This window comes from Physeter macrocephalus, chromosome 4 (genome assembly GCF_002837175.3).
Source record: "Physeter macrocephalus isolate SW-GA chromosome 4, ASM283717v5, whole genome shotgun sequence".
In the NCBI taxonomy this organism is placed as follows: Eukaryota; Metazoa; Chordata; class Mammalia; order Artiodactyla; family Physeteridae; genus Physeter; species Physeter macrocephalus.
In genome coordinates this window covers 44,855,783-44,881,608 of record NC_041217.1, presented here as the reverse complement: position 1 = coordinate 44,881,608, position 25,826 = coordinate 44,855,783, and the positions used below count along the sequence as shown (strand labels likewise).

General features: G+C 36.7%; 1 protein-coding gene across 2 annotated transcripts in view; it reads right to left on the bottom strand.

The window, feature by feature from the left end:
- The window catches only part of RABGAP1L (RAB GTPase activating protein 1 like), a 642,929-nt gene that overhangs the window by 497,902 nt on the left and 119,201 nt on the right, over nt 1-25,826 (bottom strand). For both annotated transcript variants that reach the window (XM_055084169.1, XM_028488591.2), the window contains exons 11-12: nt 17,186-17,279; nt 8,909-9,059 (exon numbers count right to left, since the gene is read on the bottom strand). In XM_055084169.1, coding sequence (XP_054940144.1) covers nt 8,909-9,059; nt 17,186-17,279 — 245 coding nt within the window. The remainder of the gene's footprint in view (nt 1-8,908; nt 9,060-17,185; nt 17,280-25,826) is intronic.

Below are 25,826 nucleotides of genomic sequence, written 5' to 3'. Positions count from 1 at the left end.
CCCACATGCCGCGGAGCGGCTGGGCCCGTGAGCCAAGGCCGCTGAGCCTGCGCATCTGGAGCCTGTGCTCCGCAACGGGAGAGGCCACAACAGTGAGAGGCCCGCGTACCGCAAAAAAAAAAAAAAAAAAGTGAATGAGATTGATATCTGCCTTGCAGTCTTGATTAGATCATACAGGCATCAGGAGTGATTTTTAGAGAATATCATTTGACTTTATGATATACTTGAATATGCATAATCACTGAAATAATAATTCACATAATCATTACAAAGTCAAGCCTAAGGATACAAACATTCCAAGATATTCACTAGTCAGAAAAAAAAATTAGAAAAAGACAAATCTCACTTTTCATACTTCTAAAAAGATCACTTCTCAGTTCTATCAGCTGTTGTTCACATCATATGCTCTCATGAAAATTATGTGACTAGAAGTTGTCAAACACATATTAAAGTAGAAATATACACTGATACCAATATCCATTATTACTAATATCATGCATTCATATCTTGAATACTTACTATGTATCAAGCACTTTATCATTTTATTTAATTCCCACAACAATCACAGTAGGTACTATTATTATCCCTGCTTTACAAATGATGAAACTGAGGCTGAGAAAGTTGGGATAACTTCTCAGGATCATAAGTTAATACAGGGGAGGTGTAAGACTCAAATCCAGGTCAATCTAACACTAGAACTTAAATCCTTTAAAAAGAAAATATATGTGTGTGTGCACATATATACATATACTTCTTGAAGAGAAGATTCATTTGGAAAAAAACAAATTCAAGTGAGAGAAGGAAATGAGTTATGATGATATTTCTGAAAGCTTATCAATTAAAAGCTTGTTTTGATTTTAACAAAGTATAAAGTATGAATGCTATCAATTAGATCACTTCTACAAAAAAGCACAGAATTAGTCTAATATTTCCTATGCTATATAAGCAGTATCAGCAGACTTGATAAACTATACCACACATGCCATGTAACTACTAAAATTAAACATACAGTTCTGTAAAGCTACATAAAATTCAGGTTTCCCTAAAACACACAGTCTTCCCTATGTCAAATGGCTCATACTGTGTGAAAATGTGATTATTACTCAGTGGCTCCTAAAGCCAGCAATTAAGATTTAATCCTAAGTTTAGAAGCTTTAAATTCTGTTTGTTTCTAAAAGGGGCAGCAAGGTCACAATCCTTCCATCGTCCTTTAAGATCACCTCAATATTATGAAGAATGCTAATTTAATAGAAATAACAAGAAATCTCAATGATAAGCAATAAATAACACTTTCAGAAATATGCGGTACAAGTCTGCCACTGATTCATCAACGTGTTGGTGCCCTCAGCCTCTGGCAGAAATCATGTAGCAACAGACAGTGGTTGAAGCCGCAAGTCCACTTTAGGACAGATGGTGTGAAGACCCACTTTAAAAGGGATGGCTTGAAGTTAGGTGATTTCGGCTTTTCTATTACTAATTCTAGAAAGTACTGTTTAGAACGTTTCCATCATTTAGAAGGTTTACACATGTTTCTTGATATAAACAGAATATTCCTCAAGTAAATTATAAATTTCATTTCCATACAATGAATAGCAAAAGTACAGAAAAGGGATAGTACTGCTTTTATTTCTTTAAACTTTTATTACCCTTAAGGATTAAATGACGGGGAAAATACAGAGAGTTTTCCCTTCCAAAGGATCTTTAAAAGACAAAATGTAAGAATGCCCTCTTTCATTTCTATTTTAGAGTTTTCTACTTTGTGGATTCAAATACTGACTCTGCTATTTAGTAACTGTGTGTCTCTTAAACTCTCTGAACCTCCTATCTCACTGATGGTAAAAATGGGAGTTATATCACTGAAGCTGTCAGGTTTACATGGAAAGGGCATATGAAAGCACTAGACATAATGTCCATCACACACTCCACTACTTCTCTCAGCAAGTGCTTTCTAGCATCTGCTAGAGGGCAGTCCTAGCGTTGAGTGGTAAGATCACAGCGGTGAGCAAAATCCACACACAAACCTTGCTGACTTAGAGTTTATGGTGTAGGGTGTCCCCGTGGGTCATAATGAACTTCCCACAGCCTCTGACCACAGCAGGACCTTTCACAACTCTGTGTCTTTGGGAATGGCATTGCCTCAGACTAAACATACCCTCCTGTTCTTTGCTCCTGGGCACAGTTGGCTGCTCCAGTCTCTGTGCTCCCTTATCACCTTGTTCATATCTCTGTCACAGCACTTAACCATGTCATCACCATTTCTCTGCTTTCCGGACTGCCTCCTACACTGGACTGTACGTTCCTACAAGGTAGGATATCAGTGTTACTCTTAACACAGAAGACACCTTAATGTTTAATAAATGAAAGCATGAATTAGTGGCACAAGTACATAACAGAGTGTTACACATATCCTGTTTTCCTTCTTTCTCTTTATTTCTCAGATGGGTGTCCTGAATCCTGCACAGACATCAAGAACCCACAGTAATCTCCATATTTCCTAAAGTTCTTTTCTGTGCCACTCATTTAACATTGAAGCATATACTGCTTTATAATTTTCCCCATCCCCTATCACTAATGAGTGCTTACCATATATTAGGCATGCTCTGAGTGCTTTACATGAATTATCTTATTCAATCCTCACAATTCTGTACAATATGTATTATTAAGCTCATTTTACAAATGAGGGAATTGAGACTAAGGATAATTAAGGGACTTGCCCAAGGTCACAAGCTACTAACCAGCAGAGCTTGAAATCTGAACCCACGGTCTCTCTCCAGAGTGAGCACCAACATTTCCTCCCAAAGTGGAGCTGCAGCCTTCACCAAGGCAAGTTGTGCCTAAAAGCTCCTTGATGCTGCCAGTGGGATCAACATAATTTCTCCATTATTTAGATGGATCAGCTCTTTTGGCTGGTCCTGCTTGGTCCTTGGCTCCAGATTAAGATTAACAGTTAGCCTGAAGCTCCTGTCCTGCTTCATCTTAAATCTAGTCTAGAGTGTTTCATCCTTTTTAAACCTTTGGTCCCTAGAGTCTCTTCCTATCGGTCAAAAAGATTTGCAAAGTTTTATTTTCCATAGATAACACTACAAAAACAACAAGGCCAGAGAGAGTGACTGTTCCACCCTGTAACCCCTAGCCCTCTTCCCTGTTCAATATTACTCTCTAGCCTTGACCTACTAAGATTCAGGGTGGCTCCATCCACATGCCCCACTGGCCACTGCAAAACTCTCTATGCCAGTAATTCTGAGTGGCTCCTACCTACTCCCTGGCAAAAACAACATAGGCTAGCACACCAGGACCTGCTGCTCAAATTAACCCATTGCTGTGCTCTCCCCAACTAGATGATAAAATTCCTGGGAAAAGACACCGTGCTTCACACTTTACCAGCTTTATCCACAACACAATGTAAGGCTTACAATTTAGGGGAAGAAAATAAAAAAGAATAAATGACTATATGAATAAGTCAACAAATGACCTTGGGTCCCTCATGAGAGGGACAAAAACAAATTTTACTGCTCATCCATTACATGCCAGGCCCTATACCAGACACAGGGTATCCACAAAGAGTAAAGAGTAAAACAGTTGTGGTCCTTGCTCCCCTGGAGTTTAGAGTCTACTGGTGAAGTAGACCTTAAACAACTAAAAGCACACTGTGACAACTCCCTCCCCTGAGTCAATGGTCAATATGCTAATATAATAGAGTCACAAAATCAAATATATTTGAGGGCTGGTCAGGTATTACAACGTATGAAGAACAGAGAGTAAGTAATAAAGAGTAGTATGTCTATGGCAAAACAGAAAGTACAAGCTTGAGCCAGAAATGTATATTATTCTTTAATGTATTGTATTGATGATTACACAAAGCATATGATAGGCTGGATTCCAGCCTGCTATATGCCATCTAACCTGAAAAGGATGCTTCAGAATGTGATTTGTTTTTTCAAACTCTGGACTAGCACACTATACTATAGGATTTAATGATAAACAGACTACTTTCTCATAGAAGCCAAATCTTAGTAGGTTTTCTATAAATACTTCATATTCCTTCTTCCCTATATAATCTGATGTCTTTGGGAGGTCTTTAGCAAGTTTATATGCTCAAGCTGAACCATTTTATTAACTGACCTTGAAATTTTGCCATTCCCTTAATAAGAGAGGAAAAATTAACTGGACCAAAAGAAAATACTACCAGCTTTGGACCAGAAAGTGCCAAATATGCAGGCACTTCTTACTGAAAATCCTCTGGGTGTTTATGTTCTTTCTCCTGAGCAGCTCCTAAGCTCATATGCATTCACCACCAAAGTGCATTCTTAATGCTCTTGGCTACAAGCACTTGCTGTCTTATTTCTACCCGTAAGCATAGAGAAAGAACAAAATTATTTTTTAAATACTAACATTATTCATCTTATTTTTATTATGTTTGGCTATGAAGCAAGGAAGACAATGAAATTAAATATACCACTGTACTTCCTCTCACAGAAATGTTATGACTTGAGAGCCTGAATAAAGGCACAAGATCAGAGCCAGACATTTCTACATTGTTTGTAAGAAAATGTTTTTGATAAACTGCACTGTTAATGATAGAAATAACATTTAAAATTTTATGTGGTCATTGACTTATAAAGCAAAGTTGGAAATATTTATTATACTATCTTAAATTGTACATTATTAGTCAATCTCAAGTAGTGATTAGTAAACATTTGCTGTCCTAAAATAAATAAACTACTAGGTTTACATGCTTTTCATAATAAACTATTGTACAACAGATCTCAACTTCTGTCTCTACTAACAAGGCAGCTGTGGCAGAGAAAGGTAGCTGTCTACCAAGTATCTATTCTCTTTCTTCCTTATTAATAAACTCATATTACAGTGGATGAAGAGGAGCAGCAATGTACCACCTTAAAAAAATATTTCCCAGCTTTCTATGGCGATAGCCATGTAACAGAATCCTGATCAAGGAGATTAAGTGGAAGCTGCTGTTTGGGGCTTAAGGAAAAAATCTTTAAAAGAGTGACAGACCTGGTTCTGTCAAAAAGAGATATGCCAAAAAGAGGTCTAGGCTCATGGAAGGTTCAGGCTCATGGAAGGTCCAGGCTCATGGGACATAACCTCTAAAAGCTTGGAATTTCCCAGATGACAGGGACATCTATGTTATTCATGGTGGGCCCCTCCAACCACATCTGACAGTTTATGCTTACATTTTGGGTGACTCATGGAAGGGCCCCAGACAGTCTATGCTAATAAGAGGACTAAGCATGGGAGCTGGCCAACCCAGAAAGACCAACCATGTAATTAGAGGATAGGGGTGTTGAGCCAGGTGATATCAATCCAGTCTCAGGGGAGGGAACAAGAGAAGGCTAAAGACTGAGTTCAACCAAGTGGGCGATGATTCAATCAATCATATATACATATTATGAAACCCCAGTAAAAACTCTGGACACCAAAGCTTGCTAAAATGCCTGGGATGGTGATAGGTACTACTACAGATTGATGCTGGGAAGGTAATGTGTCCCTGAGGACAATGCAAGCTTCCTGTTTGGAATCCTCTCAGTCCCAGATTCTGCCCAATGTATTTCTTCCTTTGGCTGGTTCTGATTTATATCTGATTTGCATCCTTTTGCTATTAAAAAAAAAGAACTGTAATTGTAAGTATAACACTTTGCTACATGCCTGAGGAAATCTATGGGGACCCCCAAATTTGTAGCCAACTGGTATGAAGTGAGAATGGTTCTGGGGACCCCCAAACTTGCAGCTGGTGTCAGAATCTTGGGCAGACTTGGCAGTCTGGAGGACTGTTTCCTTAGCCTCAAGTCTGGCTGCCTTTGTTTTTTCTCTTCTCTTTTCTGGACACAACACTTGATGTAGAGCATCCATCTTGTGACAACAAGGTGGCAAGCATATGCCAGGTATATCAGACAGGGTTCAGTCAGGGACACAGAACCTACTCTAAGTATTTCAAAAAGGATTTAATGCAAGGACTTAGGCACTTACACACTGGAAGACCAAAAGACTGGGAACATCACTGCTAGCTTTCAGGTTTGCCACCACAACTACAGTCCAAAGAATCAGAAGGTTGCTATTGCTACTCAGGATAGGAAACTGCAGGAAAAAGGAACTACAGAATGAAGGCATGTGATTCAGAATGGAACGCCCAGAGCAGATGCAAAATCTCACAACCGGCAAGGCCCAGGCATCTGCCCACCACTGCCAGAGAAAAATAATGTGGCTTTTTTTCCTCCCTCCAGTCTTCAAAGGCAGAAAGTAAATCACAGCCAGAACCCCACAGTGAAAGCAGTCTAGGAATATTTTATTCAATGGAAACATTTATGTCATTCTGTCTCATGATCTTAAACTTTTTCCTAAAAATTGTATATTCAAAACTACCATGTTGCTTGGTATATATGGCAAAGCTTTTATCACATATATGAACATATGTATTGTCAGGAGTTTATAAATAATATTTTGGGAGACTATTTTCACTTTTCTCCCAAAGTTTGAAATCTTAAAAGGTATGAATTAACAAAGCCTCTTAGTGGAGGAAGGAATATGACAGTCGCTGCTACGCCATGAGCAGCCACTAAAGGTATACAGCTTGTTAATTATGTGCAAAAGTGATCTGATGCCAAGAGTTATGGTCTCTGGACATTTTTGCTCAGATATCCTCATCAATAAAAATGTCTGAGCATAAACTTCCAATATATGTATATTTATTATTTATTTTTATTATTCACAAGTAATACTGTACTAATATAAATACTATAGAGCATAGAAATGTAGAGAAAGATTAAAAAATGAAAAACGTTTGCTTAAATAAAATACTACAAAAATACTATTCAATACTGAACATGGGCCATTTAAAATTTTTTTATTTTGTGTAATTTTTCTATTGAGATAAACTTTACATGACATAAAATTCACCATTTTAAAGTGTACAATTCAGTGGTTTTTAGTATATTCACAATGTTGCGCAACCATCACCTCTAATTCCAGAATATTTCCATCACCCCAAAAAGTAACCCCACACCTGTTAGCAGTCACTCCCAATTCCTCCCTTCCCTATCCCCTGGCAAACATTAGTCTACTTTCTGTCTCTCTATTTTTGTCTATTCCAAACATCTCATATAAATAGAATCATACAATATGACTCCTCATCTTTTGATATGTTTATTTAGCAGTTTATGAAACGACAATTTGAAAACTTTCCAAAATCAGTTTTTTGGTTCATGGTTTTAATCGTGATCATATCTGGAAAATAATAACAAAGAGCAATAGATCCAAGCAGAGGCACATCATTTGTTTCAGTCCCACCCATCAACCATTTTGTTGAAATCTGGCTAGGAGAGTACTTATTTTCTCAAAGTATTCTTACAAATAAACCAGAAGGTGTTGTATTTTCATATTTTTAACAATCAGTCTCAAGTTCTCTGCAACCATCTGCACAAGTTTTAAACATACCTGAAATTTCTGATTCCAGATTTTAAAGTAAGAAAATGGTAAGAGTTTTGTAATAACACAGGCATGTAGTTTTCAGTCAATAAATCACATAGTAATGTTTAAATTGCTAAATGTTTCAAACACCCTTCTCTATAACATGAATTTATTTCCCAAAGTAGTTGCTTTGTCATCCATTATCATAACATTAATTTTTGCTTGAAGGACAGATTAGTGTGTTTATTTTTTTAAAATATCTTGATATGTAACATCCTGTGATAGCAGTCTTTATGAACCACCCATCTATCCTATGAAGATTTAAAACTAGGTAACCTGTCAATCCACTTAATCTAACACAAGCAAACTGCAAGAAAACTGAGTACTCTAAAAGCGAATATATGAGTGTGAGCACCACTGTTATTCCATTCCAAGGTGTGCAAATCCCTTCTTCCCCCAGGTCACTCCTGAACCACACGGGACAAGTGGCCATCAGACCCACAGACCTAGCATGGCACAACAAATATTAGGATAGCTGAATAACATTTTGCATTTGTAACTTAAAAAATGCAAATGGCACTTTAGACATCTCTGCCCCCAACATCAATGGATCATCTTGCACATCCCACTATAGAAAATACTAATCATAAAAAATGGTATAAAGCTTTTTTTAAAAAAAAATGCATGAATTTAGCAGTGACTGAATATACTAGGCACTCAGAAAATATCTGTGAAAGGGAGGGCGGCAAAGAGGTACGGAAGGGAAGAAGGAATCAGAGGGGCTAAAGAATTTTAGAAGTTGATACAGCATGAGGAATAAGGTCTTACTTATCAAAAACATTCATTTATGAATAGAGATTTTCTAAAATACAAACAAAATGTTACCACTATTTTAAAATCCATGATTTATTAGAGTAGATTAAGAAATTAGGAGGTAAGACCTAAGAAGAGAGCCTAGGATGGAGGATTACCTTTACCTGTGCTTTAAAATCAGTTTTTTGGGCATAAGCAAAGGAATTTACATTGGAACCAGAGGCTCCTGACAGGATAAGGATACGGGCAACTATCCACATCATTTAAGTGTAAGGTTACATAAGCACAGAAGGCCTTATAATTTCATTTTAAGTTAATTTGACTTTAAAATTATACTAGAGTACAGTTATACTGTGTACAACTGTACATAAATCTCATACAGTAAGAAAGGTTAATTGAGAGTACTTGAAATATAAGTATATTCCAACTTAGTAAATAGTTATAAAGTTACTCGAACAAAAAAATGAAAGCCAAGGCATTAAGTGTTCATAGATCACTACAGTGCATTGTTTATCACTGCCCAACAAGTGTTTAAAACAAAAGGCAACTATTCACTGAACAACAATAGAGTTTTTAAAGAATTTCAAAGCATTTATGACTTACTGGAGCTATGAAAACAGGATTTACTTAATATACTGTTGCATGAGAATAATATGAAAAGATCTCCTACCTTTGTGATAAGAAGTCGGTACCTATCCAGCATTGCCTGGTTGTCATGGCAGCCTGCTAATAATTGCCATACCTCTGCCCTCAATGCTTCAGGAACACCACTCTTCACCAGAGTAGACAGCCCTTTCGGTCGCACACCAAGATTATTGTGCCTGAGAAAACAAGAAAGTAAACCATTCATACTCCCTTCACCACTGCTGACCTGCTGTTGTTATGAAAAGTATATTGATGAGTTTATATAAAAGTGCAAGACTGGATCAGGAGAAAAATGGCAGAAGGGGCATGAAATAATAATAGAAGTGTTTAAGTTTAGTAATGTCTTCAACTTTTTTTCTTGATTTCATCTTCTTTATTAGTGAACCATGTTATTCCACCCACAAGGAAAGTTCTTTCTTCTCCTCATTTACTTTTTAATCATCCTATGAACCTACTCATAATAATGAATGTGTTAACTATATATTTCTAGGCAGCATTCCAAGGCATAAAAAGAGCCATTTGAATCCCCTGAGATGAATGTATGACAAGTTGGCTAATGACGTGTGTATGGTAAGGGTTGGGGGCAAGAGATGCTGAAAGTAGATCAGGGGTCTATCACACCTTGACTATATACCTCTACATCCTGACCCAAAGTGCTTCCTAAAGGAAGAACATAGACCTTTCCTACAAAACATATACAACCTATCCAACCCCCCAGCAACATACACTTGTCAGCCGTACCCATTCCCAAGGGTGTTTAGAACTGGAACAATGACAAATACATTGTCATGAAGTCAATGATCACATAGTAGGTATGCTACTATGATAATCTGCCCAACTGAACAAGAAACTGAACTGTAGTTCCCAGTCTATGCCTAGCTTGAACCTGGAGCTATGTTCTATGCCTTTTTGTTCAGACTTTACCTCTACTTTGCTGCTCACCTTTGATCTCTTAGAGCTGATCCTAGTGTAACCATCTGAACTCCAAACCTTAATGATGTACTCTGGTTTGGTCTAACATCCCAGGTTCTGGTTTCAAGTTTTAAGCCTGAAAAGTCATAGAAACCATATGTCTATTTTCTAAAATTGGCCTCCCATCTACTTTACCTACTTCTCTATCTTTACACACTCTTCCAGCTCCAGGCCAGACATCAGTTTTGGCATGCCCTTCATCTGAAAATATGTTCCATCCTCTCATAGTCCAGCTATCTTGGAAAAACTGTAATAAGTTCCATAACTCAAAAGTTCAAGTAAACTCATCTCATTAATATCTTTAATAAACCATCAAATTTATGACCATTCTGCTTTCTTTCTGCCTCATAAAGGAAAACGTTTATATTGTTGAGTTAGGGAACCTAAGCTGATAATACTGACAGGCTTGAAGAAAAACAAAGTCAAAAGAGGTAGAGCTTACATGATTTAACATGCTACAACACCATTAAAGAACATAATTATGCTGCTAAGTGAAAAAAGCAGGTTTCAAAATAGTGTATATGGTATTATTTAAAATACACATTCTCTCTCTCACACTCTCTCCCTAACACATACTATTTTGAAACCTGCTTTTGACATGCATAGGGAAAGAATATGGAAGAATAAACTCCAAAATATCTATGTAATGGAATTGAGAGAAAGTACTCCTTTTATTTTCCTATACTGTTTGAAATATTTACAACGGTCTTGAATGTTTTTATAATAATACACCAAAAAACCCATTTCAGGTCTTTAAATTTCTCTCATGGACTTCAATTAAAATATAAATTTAGTTAATTTGGAAAAACACCATAGCTAAATATGTTCCATAAAATATGTCAAGTAGATAGAGTATTAATTATTCTTGAGAAGACTTATACCAGAGTAAACTGTATGACACATGGATTTCCTTCCTACTGCCTCTTCTTCACTATCCAACTGAATTTAAGATTAGCAAAAGAATATTGCACCACAAGAGAGCCAGGATCAGTCATAAAAGGATCTTTTTTGTAATTTATTATTTGATTCTGATTATACTTTTTTGTGTGTGTACGCGGGCCTCTCACTGCTGTGGACTCTCCCGTTGCGGAGCCCAGGCTCCGGACACGCAGGCTCAGCGGCCATGGCTCACGGGCCTAGCCGCTCTGCGGGACGTGGGATCTTCCCGGACCGGGGCACGAACCCGTGTCCCCTGCATCAGCAGGCGGACTCTCAACCATTGCACCACCAGGGAAGCCCCTGATTATACCTTTGAATAGGAAAAACATATGTGGTTTGAGGGCTAGGAAAGTTTCTGTACTCTTGATGTAAAAAAATAAAAAAGAGTTAACTAAAAACAACAGTGTGCAAAGGGCTAAGCTCATTTCCTATTAAATTAAATGCAAAATATGCTGAATTATGAGTCCCATAATGTACAATATCATATAAGAATTCAAAATAATTAAATATATTACACGTTATACAGAAATCAAGGTCATCACTATGTATCTACAGCTATTAAAATTCCAATAAATATCTCCTATAAAAGAAACCTTTATTCCACCCCACATCACACTCTAGATATCATACTGTCTCCTACCTTGCACATCAAATTTCTCTAAAGGATCGCTGTATACTCAATCTCTATTTCTTCCCCTCACACTCATTCCTCAGCTCAACTCAACATGGATTCTCTATTACTCCTAGAAACAGTTTTCACTTAAGCAATACATGACCTCTCTCTATGCCGCTAAATTCAAAAGACATTTTTCACTCCTTTCACTGTTGACCACTTTGTTTCCCTTGGCTTCAATAACAAAGCACTCTCTTTTCCCCCCACCCACAAACCCCACTGATGATTGCTTCCCCTCTATTAACCTCTTAAGTGTTCTGAGCTTTTAATCTCTCCAGTTTCCCTCAGTGATCTAATTCTCTTCAGTCTCTTGTCTCTGGGCATTGTCATCCATGCCATGTATTCTGAGCTCCAGAAATCAGCATGCTCAAATCTAAACTCATATTCTTTCTCCCTAAACCTCATCGTTTTCCAGGGTATCCTACCTCAGTGATTGTCACTACAATCCAACCAAATTAGAAACCTAGGAGTTATGGTTGACATTACTCTCTGTCCCATAATCCATTACTAATCCAAGAAGTCTAATGCATTTTATTTTCCCAAGCTGTCCAAAATCCATGTACTTCTGCTTCCACTGCCACCAACTGTAGTCACTCTACAACCTCTACAATGACCTCCTAACATCCACTCATCCTACTACGATACGCTTCCAATACGGCAGACAACATGAAGAGGACAAACAGCTTGATTAAATGTTATGTTGGCTCAAATTACTTTGTATAATGATTTATATAAGATTTTGAATCTAGAATATCTCTTCCTACTCATGCATACACACACTTTAAGGTTAATAATCAACAGTCCCTAATACACATTTTACTATAATATGATTCAACTCAACCAACACTGAGCTTCTAGCTGACCCTCAGCCATCTGTTTGGCTGGGTATAATAGAAAAGTCTTTTCTCCTCTCTTAAAAACCCAGGCACTATTTATCTTTACAGACTGACATTTAAAAAGAACTAGGTCATCCATAACACAACATGATTAACGCTTTAATTTATTGATTATTCTTGTAATGACACAGTAATTATATTGCATATAGCACTCTAGTACTTAAGAGATACTAGTGGATACTAAGCCAAATGCTACTAGTATACATCTATGACCAGAGAAGACCCAAATAAAAGAACAATCTATAGAAATAATCATTGTTTCAATATTTCTAATAAAAATATAAATACATATGGCCATGGCTTTAATAGCTTACAACATTAACTGCAGCTATCAAGAGACTTGGAAATAGGCTAGTTACGACAGGTGCTGAGCTCTGCACTAGAAGCAAGATAGGTATCAAATTATTCAAAAAGTCACACATAAACCAGACATATACTAAAAAAGTAGTAATTGGGCAGTTTTTAATGCATGAATATAAACTCCACAAGGGCAGGAATCTCTGTCTTCTTTAGCTATGTATCCCAAGAACCTAGAACAGTGCCTGGCATATAAAAGGTCTTCAATACATTTTAGGCAAATGAATAAATTTATGAAACTAAATTAATATGATCAACTACTAAGTCTAAGCTAAAGAATGCTTTTTTAAAAGCAAACATTCTCACTGATTCTAATAGGATCATAAAGCTGTTTTATATTCCTCTAGTTACCTTCAAAGAGGCATCTTTTCTTGAAACTATCTGGGCATGTAAGAACTTTCTCTATTGTTAAAGCTGTCCAGAAGAGAATTTCAAAGGGAAGGTATCATTTCTAACAAAAACAGCAGAGAAATCAAGAGATGAGAAGAAAAGCCATTGAATGAAACTGAGTGGTCACTGATGGAATTAGGGCAGTTTTGATAGAGGGGAGGTGGAAGTAAGTGGTTAGAAGATATGAGAATGTGAGGGCAGCAGCCTGACCCATTTTAAAAGGTTTTCTCAGAAAAGGGAATAGCTAGAACTGAAACTAAAAGATGGAGAACATCAAGTAAAGTTAGGGATTTGTCCTTCCCCCATTAATGATAAGACCTAGATATGTCAACCTAGGTCTTACTTTAAGTTAAACAAGCTACATGAAGAAAAGTTTCAAGAAAAGAGACAGATTAAAGGTCACTGGGAAAATCAAGAGCACATATTTTATTCTGATTTGTATATGTTTTTGCCAGGTTTTTTCATTAGTCAAAAAAGTGGAACATTATATTGATGTGAAAAGGAAGGAAGCTATGGTTGTTCATGCTTAGTGATTCAAATCCTTCATGTTTCCCAAATTTAGATTTTTTTTCCCCTGTCAGTTTGCTGATGCTCAGCTAGGTTGAGAAACCACAGATTAAGAACACATTTTCCCACTGTGATAATTAAGTATAGCCATGAAAAATACAATCAAAGTGCCTATTAAATGCATACTGATTTTCTGAAAGTCTAATAAAAGAGAATGAATAGTTTGAAGATTGTTTTATTTATATATAATAAACTAATACTCAATTTTTACCTCAGAGGTTCACTTCATTTTTTTGGTTAGAAAATCTTCCTGCCACAAAAGCTGACTTACATCTAAGGGTTCAGCTTCAGCACTCTGCTTTCTTAAGCTATCCAGAAATAATTCTGCCCCAATTCCTTAAATTCTTTAAATAATTTAATGTATAGGTCATCAGCATTACCATTCTGAATATATTCAGGAAAAAGAAATCTTGCTACCACTTCAGTTTGTTTCCAAGTCCTCCCTTCACAAACATCTCCTCATTTCCTCTCTCCCTGACCCTCTCCCTCTCCTCTCTCAATCCTTGTTTCCTCATTTTTTTTATTTAGTTCTTTCATCAAGACACCTTAACTCCAGTCTTGTATGAAGACCTCCATTACTGAACATTTTACAGTCTGTTTTTCATTTTCTTTTCCATAGTATCCTTATTTTTTCTGATATTTTTCAAATTAGCATTAAATAGTCTTCCTTTATATCTTTCTAATAGTATATTTCATTATCTGAATTCTGATTTTATCCATAAAAGCTTCACTTTATTTTAACAGAGTGATCTAGTTGTTTTATAATAAGTTGAAAATACTTTCAACTATGTTTTATTTAAAAGTTCCTTGAGGGGCTTCCCTGGTGGTGCAGTGGTTGGGAGTCCGCCTGCCAAAGCAGGGGACGAGGGTTCGTGCCCCGGTCCAGGAAGATCCCACATGCCGCGGAGCGGCTGGGCCCGTGAGCCATGGCCGCTGAGCCTGCGTGTCCGGAGCCTGTGGTCCGCAACGGGAGGGGCCACGACAGTGAGGGGCCCGCGTACCCGCCCCCCCAAAAAAAAAGTTCCTTGAGAACACAGGCTGTCTCCTCATAAAAATCTCCCCAAAGCACAAAATGTAGTGTTTTCCCCAAAAGGTGCTTTACCTAAGTAAATCACAAAAATATCTTCATGTAAGTCCCTAAGCTAGTATTCCTAAGACTTGCTGAAAAGTTCTAAATCTAAAAAAGATGAATGTTTAAAAAAGATATTCCAAGAGCAATTTAAAAATTTTGTCAATTCTTGTGTAATATATATAAACTCTCAAACAAGCAAATTTTATCGTTTTCATATGAATTGTCATGACACAACCGCAATAATAGGCCAAATAAAATAAAAATACATACTTGAATTGTAAAAGATCCAGCAAGTTTTCTAAAGGTCTAAAAATCAGTTATCTTAGTCCTTTAAAATAGTTCCCTCAGATTCTTTCAATGAGTTTCTTGAAGTCCACTACTAAAAATATAATGTAGAAAGATGGTATTTTATTTCTGCAAAAAATGTACACTGAATGATAGCTGAGAAATCCCATCAACTCTACTTCAGAATTCTTTCTCTGTTTGGAACTCCTCTCCATACAAAAGACCCATGAGTTTGGTATAGACCTCATTGACCCATGCAATTACATCCTAACTAGTTTCTCTATTAACAGTTCCTTCCTACTCCAAAATTACCTTTCTAAATAATAAAAAGCATCATAGCAATTTCACCTTTAAAATATTTGTTGGGGATTTTCTTTATCACATTTATTGTATTTTTTTTCCCTAATTTTGTGTTCATTCAAAAATTTCCATTGGGTCCTCAGTGCTAACAGAAGCATTTATCCATTATGTCACAATTATCTGTTTAAATGTCTGTATGCCTCTATAAGATGGTAAACTCTTTGGGGGTAGGAATTATCTCCTATTTATCTTTAACTCAGCATACAATTCCTAAGAGAGAATAGATGAATTTTTTAAGTTGGGTAAAAAATCAAGTGATTGTCATTTTATAAAAATGAAATTTCTTAACCATTTTCTTAACAAAATGGTTAAGAAATTTGAAACAACCTCAGTGTTTCAGATATTTTGTTAAAATGGTCTGTTATGAGTGTATATTCCCGCCCTTCTTGATTATGAACCTCAAAGGTAGGAACTGTGTATTTATCTATGTATCTCCTAGAACCTAAGAGGATGCTGTATATTGAACCAAGTTATAAATTTTGCTTTTTATAAATAAAGATCTCAACTGGCTGTTTAATTAGTCATAAAAGTATTTTGTTTTCCTGTTCACCATACTGCCATTCTCATGATCTCTCTTTAAACTCATACGAGAAGTCTGGGAAGGGTATCAATTTTCCTAGTTTATTCTCTCTTGTATTAAAACTTCTACATGCTCCTATAAAAAGTAATCCAGAAACCTATGTACATTATAGAAATGGCAGCCTGTCCAACTGGTTAAAAAGTGCTGGCTCTGGAGCCAGACTGCCTAGATTCAAATCCTGTCATTTACTTGCTGCATGATCATGGGCAAATTATTTATTGACCATGGGATCTTGAGCAAGTTACTTATTTGCTGCCATTAATTGCTGTGTATGTTTATACTAGCTACCTGACATAGCTGCGCCTCCGTTTTCCCATCTGTAAAATGAAGATAATAATAATCCCTAAGTCAGAGGGTTGTCATGATGATAATTAACTAAGGTATCTAAAGTGCTTAGATCAGCACCCAACACACAGTAAGTACACTTAAGTCAGCTATTAGTTTTATAGCCATGCCCCCGCTTTCCTTCTGTTACAATGAATGTTCTGCGCTTCTAAATACAACTCCTCCACTAGTCAACAAGTCCATCTCTTCTTGCCTATTCATCGACTTCTCTTGCAACTGTGTCCTCTTCCTCTGGCATTATCAAATTTTCTCTTCCTACTAGATCATTTCCAACAACATACAATGTACAGGCTATATTGGCCATCTTAATTTTCAGGATAATCTCTCAACCCACATCCACTTCCTAATTATGTCCCTATTTCTTATCCTCTCCTTCTAGAAAAACTTCTCTGAAGACCTATCTATCTATAACTGCTGATTACCTTTCCTCTTAGACATAGTCCAATCAGGCTTTCATTCCTACCTCTCCACAGAGGGGTTCTTGTCCAAGTAACCAGTGACATTCAAATCGCTGGACCCAATGAAATTCTCAGGCTTCCTCTGACTTGACCTATCAGCAGTTGATCACTTCCTCCTTCTTTATAGCGTTAATTCACTTGATTTCTACCTTGGTTCTCTTCCTCCCCTTGGTTCTCCTCCTCCAAAGGAGCTTTCTTGGACTCCTTTGCATGACCTTTCCTACTCATCTTTCCAAATGCCAAACACTGGAGTGGTTGAGGGCTCATCCCCTAGATGACTATCTATATTGACTGTCTAAGTAATCTCAAGATTAAGATTAAGATATATAAACACATAGATTTTAATTAATAAAGCAAATTAACATCAAATATGTAAATATAAAATTTTCAATTAAAAAAAAATTTTACCATCTTCCTAGCAATTCTCCCCAAGAATATAGGATCTTCTCAGGACAATCCTTAGACACATCACCTGTTCCACTCGAGAGTTCATTATCACTCTCTGCAGAAGAAATACAAAAAGAACAAACATTATATTACATACTATATTAGATATTAATGTATTTTAAAACAAGAAACATGACTGTGTGTCTAATGAACAATCAAATAATACTTTTGCTTAATTATACCATTGCAAAAATAACAGTATTTCATTAATACATTTTATCTTTAGTGCCTAAATAAATATTTTCAAATCACAAGTTTTTATGAAAATTCTTGTCTACAGTTTACACAGTATGAAATTGAAAATACCTATAAATAAATATATTTACCCAAAGAGAGAAAATTTAAAAGCTAATGGTAACACGATGAGAAATTCCTATATGGTGCTTTACTCATCAGTTGAATATTCTCAGATATTAATATTTTATTTAAATTATTTATATTATTTTATTACTATAGTTATTAATATTTAGTGAGACAAATAAATACTAAAAACAAGAGTTAGACAAATATATCAATATATAACACCAAGAAACATGTATATGATACAAACACACAACCAGAAATCTAAAAAAATTTTTTAAGGTTTTTTAAAGATATATTGATAAGTACAAGATATTTTTGACTAAGGAAAGATGAAAGTATTTGGCCTTTTAAAATGGCAACTGTATAAAACATCCCAAGATGTAAAGGAATAGTTTCAGAAAGAATAAGATAGGTTCAGTTACAGTTTACAATCAGTGGTGAAAATGAGTAATTCTAAGGTCTATAAATCTTCTGAGTGGTAACAGAGTTGGTAGAGAAAGGAGATGTAATGGGCACAATTCACCTACATTATAACAAAGCCTTTGACACAGTACTACCTAAGAAAAGGCTGGAGAAGTATTGTCTGAATGATGAAATAAGCTAGATAAAAAGCTGTCTGGCTGATGGCAAGTACTAAGCTTTAATCAATGCTGTTACAGTATAATAGGGATTGGCATTAAGTGAATCACATTGGGATCTGTGTTAAGAACAGTTTTACTTAGCATGCTACAAATCCCATGATCCAATCATAAACTCATTCATGTATCAGTGGATATATTCAACACCAAAAATTAATGTGATAAACAAAGGTTTATATGGCCAGGTTAAAAGATTTGGTCATATCCATCCGAAAAGATTTTATCACATATTTAGTAAAATATAAACAAACTATACGCACATGAACAGACAAATGCTTCACCATCTTTAGGATGATACCAGATAAACAGGAATCATGAGGGACATTTTATTCAAAAAGTAAGTATTGGGACTTCCCTGGTAGCGCAGTGGTTAAGAATCCACCTGCCAATGCAGGGGACATGGGTTCGAGCCCTGGTCCGGGAAGATCCCACATGCCATGGAGCAACTAAGCCCATGCACCATAACTACTGAGCCTGCACTCTAGAGCCCGTGAGCCACAACTACTGAGCCCACATGCCACAACTACTGAAGCCCGTGCACCTAGAGCCTGTGCTCCGCAACAAGAGAAGTTACTGCAATGAGAAGCCTGAGCACCGCAACAAAGAGTAGCCCCCGCTCACTGCAACGCACGCAGCAACGAAGACCCAATGCAGCCAAAAATAAGTAAGTAAATTTATTAAAAAACAAAACAAAACAAAAAAAACTAATGAAAGCCAAAATTTCAAAAAAAAAAAAAGTAAGCATTATTCTGGATGGTGAGATGAAGGTTAAAAGGATATACACTAACATCACTGCTCTAGAAATACCTCACATAAGCAACTCTATGAACTTTGCAACAAGTTCATCATGAAAATAATAGAAATGAGAGATTTTTTTAAAGCTAAAGCACATGAAGTATTACTAAGTACTGGAGGAATAATGTAAACAGAAACAACTGAAGCCTTAATATTAAAATATCCTAATGTGAACTACTACCCCTTATAATCCTTATAATTTTTAAAACTGAACTGAGGCACTTCTGAGAGTAATATGAAATGAATAAGGGAAACCTCATTTAAAGTGAAGTCAGGAAGCCATGAAGGGGAAGTTCTCACATATGTATCATTCACCGCAGCTTACAAACCCCAGCAGGACGAAAGATTTCCTCCTGATCCAGCAAGGACAAGCTGCCCGCCATCTGCAGCCAATGAAGAACCCCCACAGCCCTCCCCAATTTCCTCCTTTCCTCTATAAAAGCAAGGCCCTCTCATCCATTCTCCAGATAGGCCTATAGTTCACCATTTTTTGCTTGTCCCAAACTGCACGTCTCTGGTATTCCAAAATAAAGTTATTTTGCTGGTAAAATAATTGGCTGGTTTTGTTTGTTTAAAATCAGCAGGGAAAAGGGACACTATTAAAAGGTACACTGGAAAACAGGTTAAACTTAGACTATCTCAGGCAAACAGACTGCTGGTCACCCCTCTTATTAATTAGTACCAAGCATAATATTAAGTACTTATAAATTGATATTCAGTTAAGCAGGGTCCAAGACGATCCTACTTTATACTCTAATTTGCTACACAGTAAATCATAATACACCAAGGTGCCAAATTACTTGATGAAGTTGTACATGCTAAACTGGAGACCAAAATCTAAGAACACAATGAAAAGGAAAAAGAAAAAAAGGAAACAAACACTGATGGACATCATTAACCTTGATTATGATAAAACTCAAAAAGTACTACTGATAAAGAGCATCTTTCAGATTCTTATTATTCTTGTTGGGAAAGGAATCCCTAAGCATGAAACAAAACCAAGATGCTATAAAAAAGAATAAGAAATACAACTACCTATAAATTAAAAACTTCTATGAAGTAAGGTACTATATTAAAAAACAAGCAAAAAAATTTTTCCAACATATGACAGGACTATTTTACCTAATATACCAAGATCTTACTAAGCAATAAAATAAAGAACAATCCAACAGAAAATTGGGCCAAGGACATGAACATAGTATAGGTCAAAAAATATAAAATACAACTAGCCAATAAAGATATTAAAGAAAGCCCTATCTCAATAATTTTTCAACGCAAATTAAAACAATGAAACATATTCACCAATTAGACTGGCAGACAGTATAAAGAATAATAATACCTAATGTTGATAAAAGTATGGGGAAACAGACAAGAAGGTTGATGTTTAAACGAGCAATCTTTTTTAATTTATTAAGATTCTAAATTAATAAGCCATTTGATCCAGGAACTCCACTTCTAGAAATTTATTATCCAGAAATACATATGCCAAAAATATATATGTAAGAGGATTTTCATTGCATCACTGCTTATAATAATAAGGAATTGAAAACTATAAGGAATCCATCAATAGGAGTTTTATTAACTAAATTATAGTATATCCATTCAAAAGAATACTATCCGGTAGTTTAAAAGAATTGGTGAATCTTTATGTGCTAACATGAAAATCACCTAAAATATATTATTTGGTGATGAAAAGAAACAAAAGAGTAATTTTAAGTATGGTTTAATTTTAGTAAATATTATTACTTATATGATTACAAAGACCTTTAAAAATAGCTGTAAGCATATACACCAAACTATTAACAGCAATTATGTTCCAGCACCTAACAGTATCTTATCACATAGTAGGCACTCAATAAATATTTAGGGAATGCAACTTTCACTTTTAAGTTTTATATTTCTGTAATATTTTTATCTTTTAAAATAAGTATGCATAACTATAATAAGAATGGGGAAAGGATTTTAATCTTTTAATGAACCCTGTTGCTATATGAAACAAAAACCTATTTTATTATTATAAACCCCTACTAATATGTCATGAAACATGAATGATAACAATGTCTTGTCTTCCTGACAACCTCCCAAGTTATTGTCCACCACAAAAAGGAAATCAGAACTGTAAGCACCTAGACTAGCAAAGGAGAACCCCAAGGAGAAGGAAAGAAAATGGGCACACTGAAGTAAAACCAGATCCCTGATGAACAATTAAGGCAGAACAACAGCAAGTCAGGGGCCAAATATTTGGACAAAAATAGGACTTAGCCAAGGAAGATAGGAGTCCCAAGCTTTTATTGACTGTCTGCCTTTTTTATTTATATTCCAGGCACTCTTCTAAGTTTTACAGGCATTAACTCATTTTATCCTCTAAACAACCTAACGAGGTAGTCACTACTAGTGTGCCCACTTTAAAGGTGAGGAAACTGTGGCACAGAGAGGTTAAATACTACTGACCATGAGTCATATATTTACTGGCCATCCTGCTAGACAGGAAGAAAGGGGGCTAAAGAAAAGTAAATTTAAGTCTCTACTATATTAGATAAGACAGAGTTTCTAGGGAGGACTAAAGAAATAAACTAAGAAAGAAATAAGAAAGAAAAAAGACACAAAGTGTGGTGGAAAACATAGTGAGGAGGTTGGCAAGTAAAACATGACAAAGAAGAAGAGAGAAGGAACAATGGAATCACGCAGATACGTAAAAGGATAACTCTGAAGGTTCTGAAGAAACAACTGCACTCCATTCTACATAAAGAGGAAAAAAAGAGAGATAGTGAGGACAAATGAAAGAAGGCTGGGATTCCTATCCTTGGCTAAATCCTACTCCATCAAAATTCAGGTCAGGAGTTACCCTCTTCTGGCTAGGCTAAGTGCACTCCCTCTAGGCATCTTCAATCATAGCACTTACCACATCCTATCATAATTGTCTGTTATCCTCTACGTCTTCTCCCATGAGACTCAGTTTCTTGGCAGTGGAGACTAACTTTTATTTCTATATTGCCAGTGCCTAGATTAGTACTTGGCCATAGACCGATAAAAGTTTTCTAAATGGATAATCAGAGGGGAGGGGAAGAAGGAAAATTCATTACAACTAGAAAAAAAAATTAAAAAGTAATGCCTTGAAAATTAGTGACATTTAGTATATGAGCATCTGTGTGCAGACAAGGGTAAATGGGAACCAGGTTCATTCAATCATTCATAACTGGTCCTGGAGCCAAACTGCCTGCATTTGAAACTCAGTTCTACCACTTACTAGCTGTGATCCTGGTCAAATTATTTAACCTCTCTCTACTTCAGCAGCCTATTTCTAAAATGAGAATAATAACAGTATCTATCTTATAGAGTAGTTGTAGGAATTAGGCAAGTTACTATATGCAAAACACATATTACAGTGGCTGGCAAAAGGCAAGAGCTATATAAATGTTAGCTATTAAAGCTATCTTGAGATGTAAACCTGTGGTCCAGAAGCAAACCCCCCAAGTGGTAAACCGGGCCCAGATGAAAAACTGGGATCCGGAAGTAAACCCTCAGACGTAAACCCCCCAAGTCGTAAACATGGAGCCCAGATGTAAACCTGTGGGCTAGATGTAAACCTGGGTGGAAGCCATAACCTGGGCCTCAGACGCCGGCCAAACCCCCCGATGCTGCGCTCAGGAGCAGAGAAGGCGAGCGCCCAGCGCCCTGCCCGACTCAGACCCAACACCCAGCCTTCAGGTGACAGCACCTGACTGGGAAGCCCCTGACAGGAGGTCGCCCACAGGCGTCTCTGGGATCCGAGGAGAGAAGCCCCTGACAGGATGCCTGGCCCTCAGGCGACTCTGTGACAGTACAGCTGACCAAGCCGTGTGGCTGATAGGGTCTTGGTGCTCCGGCCAGGTGTTAGACCTGTGCCTCTGAGGTGGGAGAGCCGAGTTCAGGACATTGGTCCACCTCCCAGCCCCACGTAATATCAAATGGCAAAAGCTCTCCCAGAGATTTCCATCTCAAAGCTATGACCCACCTCCACTCAACGACCAGCAAGCTCCCCATGCCAAACAACCAGTAAGACAGATACACAACCCCACCCATTAGCAGAGAGGCTGCCTAAAATCATAATAAGGTAACAGACATCCCAAAACACAACTGGATGCGGTCCTGACCACCAGAAAGACAAGACCCAGACTCATCCACCAGAACACAGGCACTAGTCCCCTCCACCAAGAAGCCTACATAACCCACTACACCAACCTTAGCAGACACCAAAAACAATGGGAACTACAAACCTGCAGCCTGCGAAAAGGAGACCCAAACACAGTAAGTTAAGCAAAATAAGAAACACACAGCAGACGAAGGAACAAGGTAAAAACCCACCAGACCAAACAAATGAAGAGGAAATAGGCAGTCTACCTGAAAAAGAATTCAGAGTAATGATAGTAAAAATGATCCAAAATCTTGGAAATAGAATGGAGAAAATACAAGAAACGTTTAACAATGACCTAGAAGAACTAAAGAGCAAACAAACAATGATGAACAACACAATAAATGACATTTAAAATTCCCTAGAAGGAATCAAAAAGCAGAATAACAGAGGCAGAAGAACGGATAAGTGACCTGGAAGATAAAATAGTGGATATAATTACCACAGAACAGAATAAAGAAAAAAGAATGAAAAGAATTGAAGACAGTCTCAGAGACCTCTGGGACAAGATTAAATGCACCAATTTAGAACTATAGGGCTCCCAGAAGAAGAAGAGAAAAAGAAAGGGACTGAGAAATATTTGAAGAGATTATAGTTGAAAACTTCCCTAATATGGGAAAGGAAATAGTCAATCAACTCCAGGAAGTGCAGAGAGTCCCATATACGATAAATCCAAGGAGAAACACACCAAGACACATATTAATCAAACTATCAAAAATTAAATACAAAGAAAAAATACTAAAAGCACCAAGGGAAAAGTATACAAGGGAATCCCCATAAGGTTAACAGCTGATCTTTCAGCAGAAACTCTGCAAGCCAGAAGGGAGTGGCAAGACATCTTTAAAGTGATCAAAGGGAAAAACCTACAACCAATATTACTCTACCCAGCAAGGATCTCATTCAGACTTGATGGAGAAATTAAAACCTTTACCGACAAGCAAAAGCTGAAAGAGTTCAGCACCACCAAACCAGCTTTACAACAAATGCTAAAGGAACTTCTCTAGGCAAGAAACACAAGAGAAGGAAAAGACCTACAATAACACATCCAAAACAATTAAGAAAATGGGAATAGGAACATACATATCGATAATTACCTTAAATGTAAATGGATTAAATGCTCCCACCAAAAGACACAGACTGGCTGAATGGATACAAAAACAAGACCCATATATATGCTGTCTACAACAGACCCACTTCAGACCTTTTAAAATAAAGACTATTACAAGAGACAAAGAAGGACACTACATCATGATCAAGGGATCAATCCAAGAAGAAGACAGAACAATTGTAAATGTTTAGGCACCCAACATAGGAGCACCTCAATACACAAGGCAAACACTAAAGCCATAAACAGGGAAATCGACAGTAACACAACCATAGTAGGGGACTTTAACACCCCACTTTCACCAACGGACAGATCATCCAAAATGAAAATAAATAAGGAAACACAAGCTTTATAAAACACATTAAACAAGATGGACTTAATTGATATGTATAGGACATTCCATGCAAACTCAACAGAATACACGGTCTTCTAAAGTGCTCATCAAACTATCTGCAGGATAGATCACATGTTGGGGCACAAATCAAGCCTTGGTAAATTTAAGAAAACTGAAATGGTATCAAGCATCTTTTCCAACCACAACGCTATGAGACTAGATATCAATTACAGGAAAAATATCTGTAAAAAAATACAAACACATGGAGGCTAAACAATACACTACTTAATAACCAAGAGATCACTGAAGAAATGAAAGAGGAAATTAAAAAAAACCTAGAAACAAATGACAATGAAAGCACGACGACCCAAAACCTATGGGATGCAGCAAAAGCAGTTCTAAGAAGGAAGTTGTTAGCAATACAATCCTACCTCAAGAAACAAGAAACATCTCAAATAAACAACCAAACCTTACCTAAAGCAATTAGAGAAAGAAGAACAAAACAACCCCAGAGTCAGCAGAGGGAAAGAAATCATAAAGATTAGATCAGAAATAAAGGAAAAATAAAGGAAGGAACAATAGCAAAGATCAATAAAACTAAAAGCTGGTTCTTTGAGAAGATAAACAAAATTGATAAACCATTAGCCAGACTCATCAAAAAAAAAAGGAGAGAAGACTCAAATCAATAGAATTGGAAATGAAGAAGGAGAAGTAACAACTGACACTGCAAAGGATCATGAGAGATTACTACAAACAACTATATGCCCATAAAATGGACAACCTGGAAGAAATGGACAAATTCTTAGAAAAGCACAACCTTCTGAGACTGAACCAGGAAGAAATAGAAAATATAAACAGACCTATCACAAGCACTAAGGGGAGACTGTGATTAAAAATCTTCCAACAAACAAAAGCCCAGGACCAGATGGCTTCACAGGCGAATTCTATCAAACATTTAGAGAAGAGCTAACACCTATCCTTCGCAAACTCTTCATAGATGCAGAAAAAGCTTCCCAAAGAATTCAACACCATTTATGATAAAAACCCTCCAGAAAGTAGGCATAGAGGGAACTTACCTCAACATAATAAAGACCATATATGACAAAACCACAGCCAACATCATTCTCAATGGTGAAAAAATGAAACCATTTCCCCTAAGATCAGGAAAAAGACAAGGTTGTCCACTCTCACCACTATTATTCAACATAGTTTTGGAAGTTTTAGCCACAGCAATCAGAGAAGAAAAAGAAATAAAA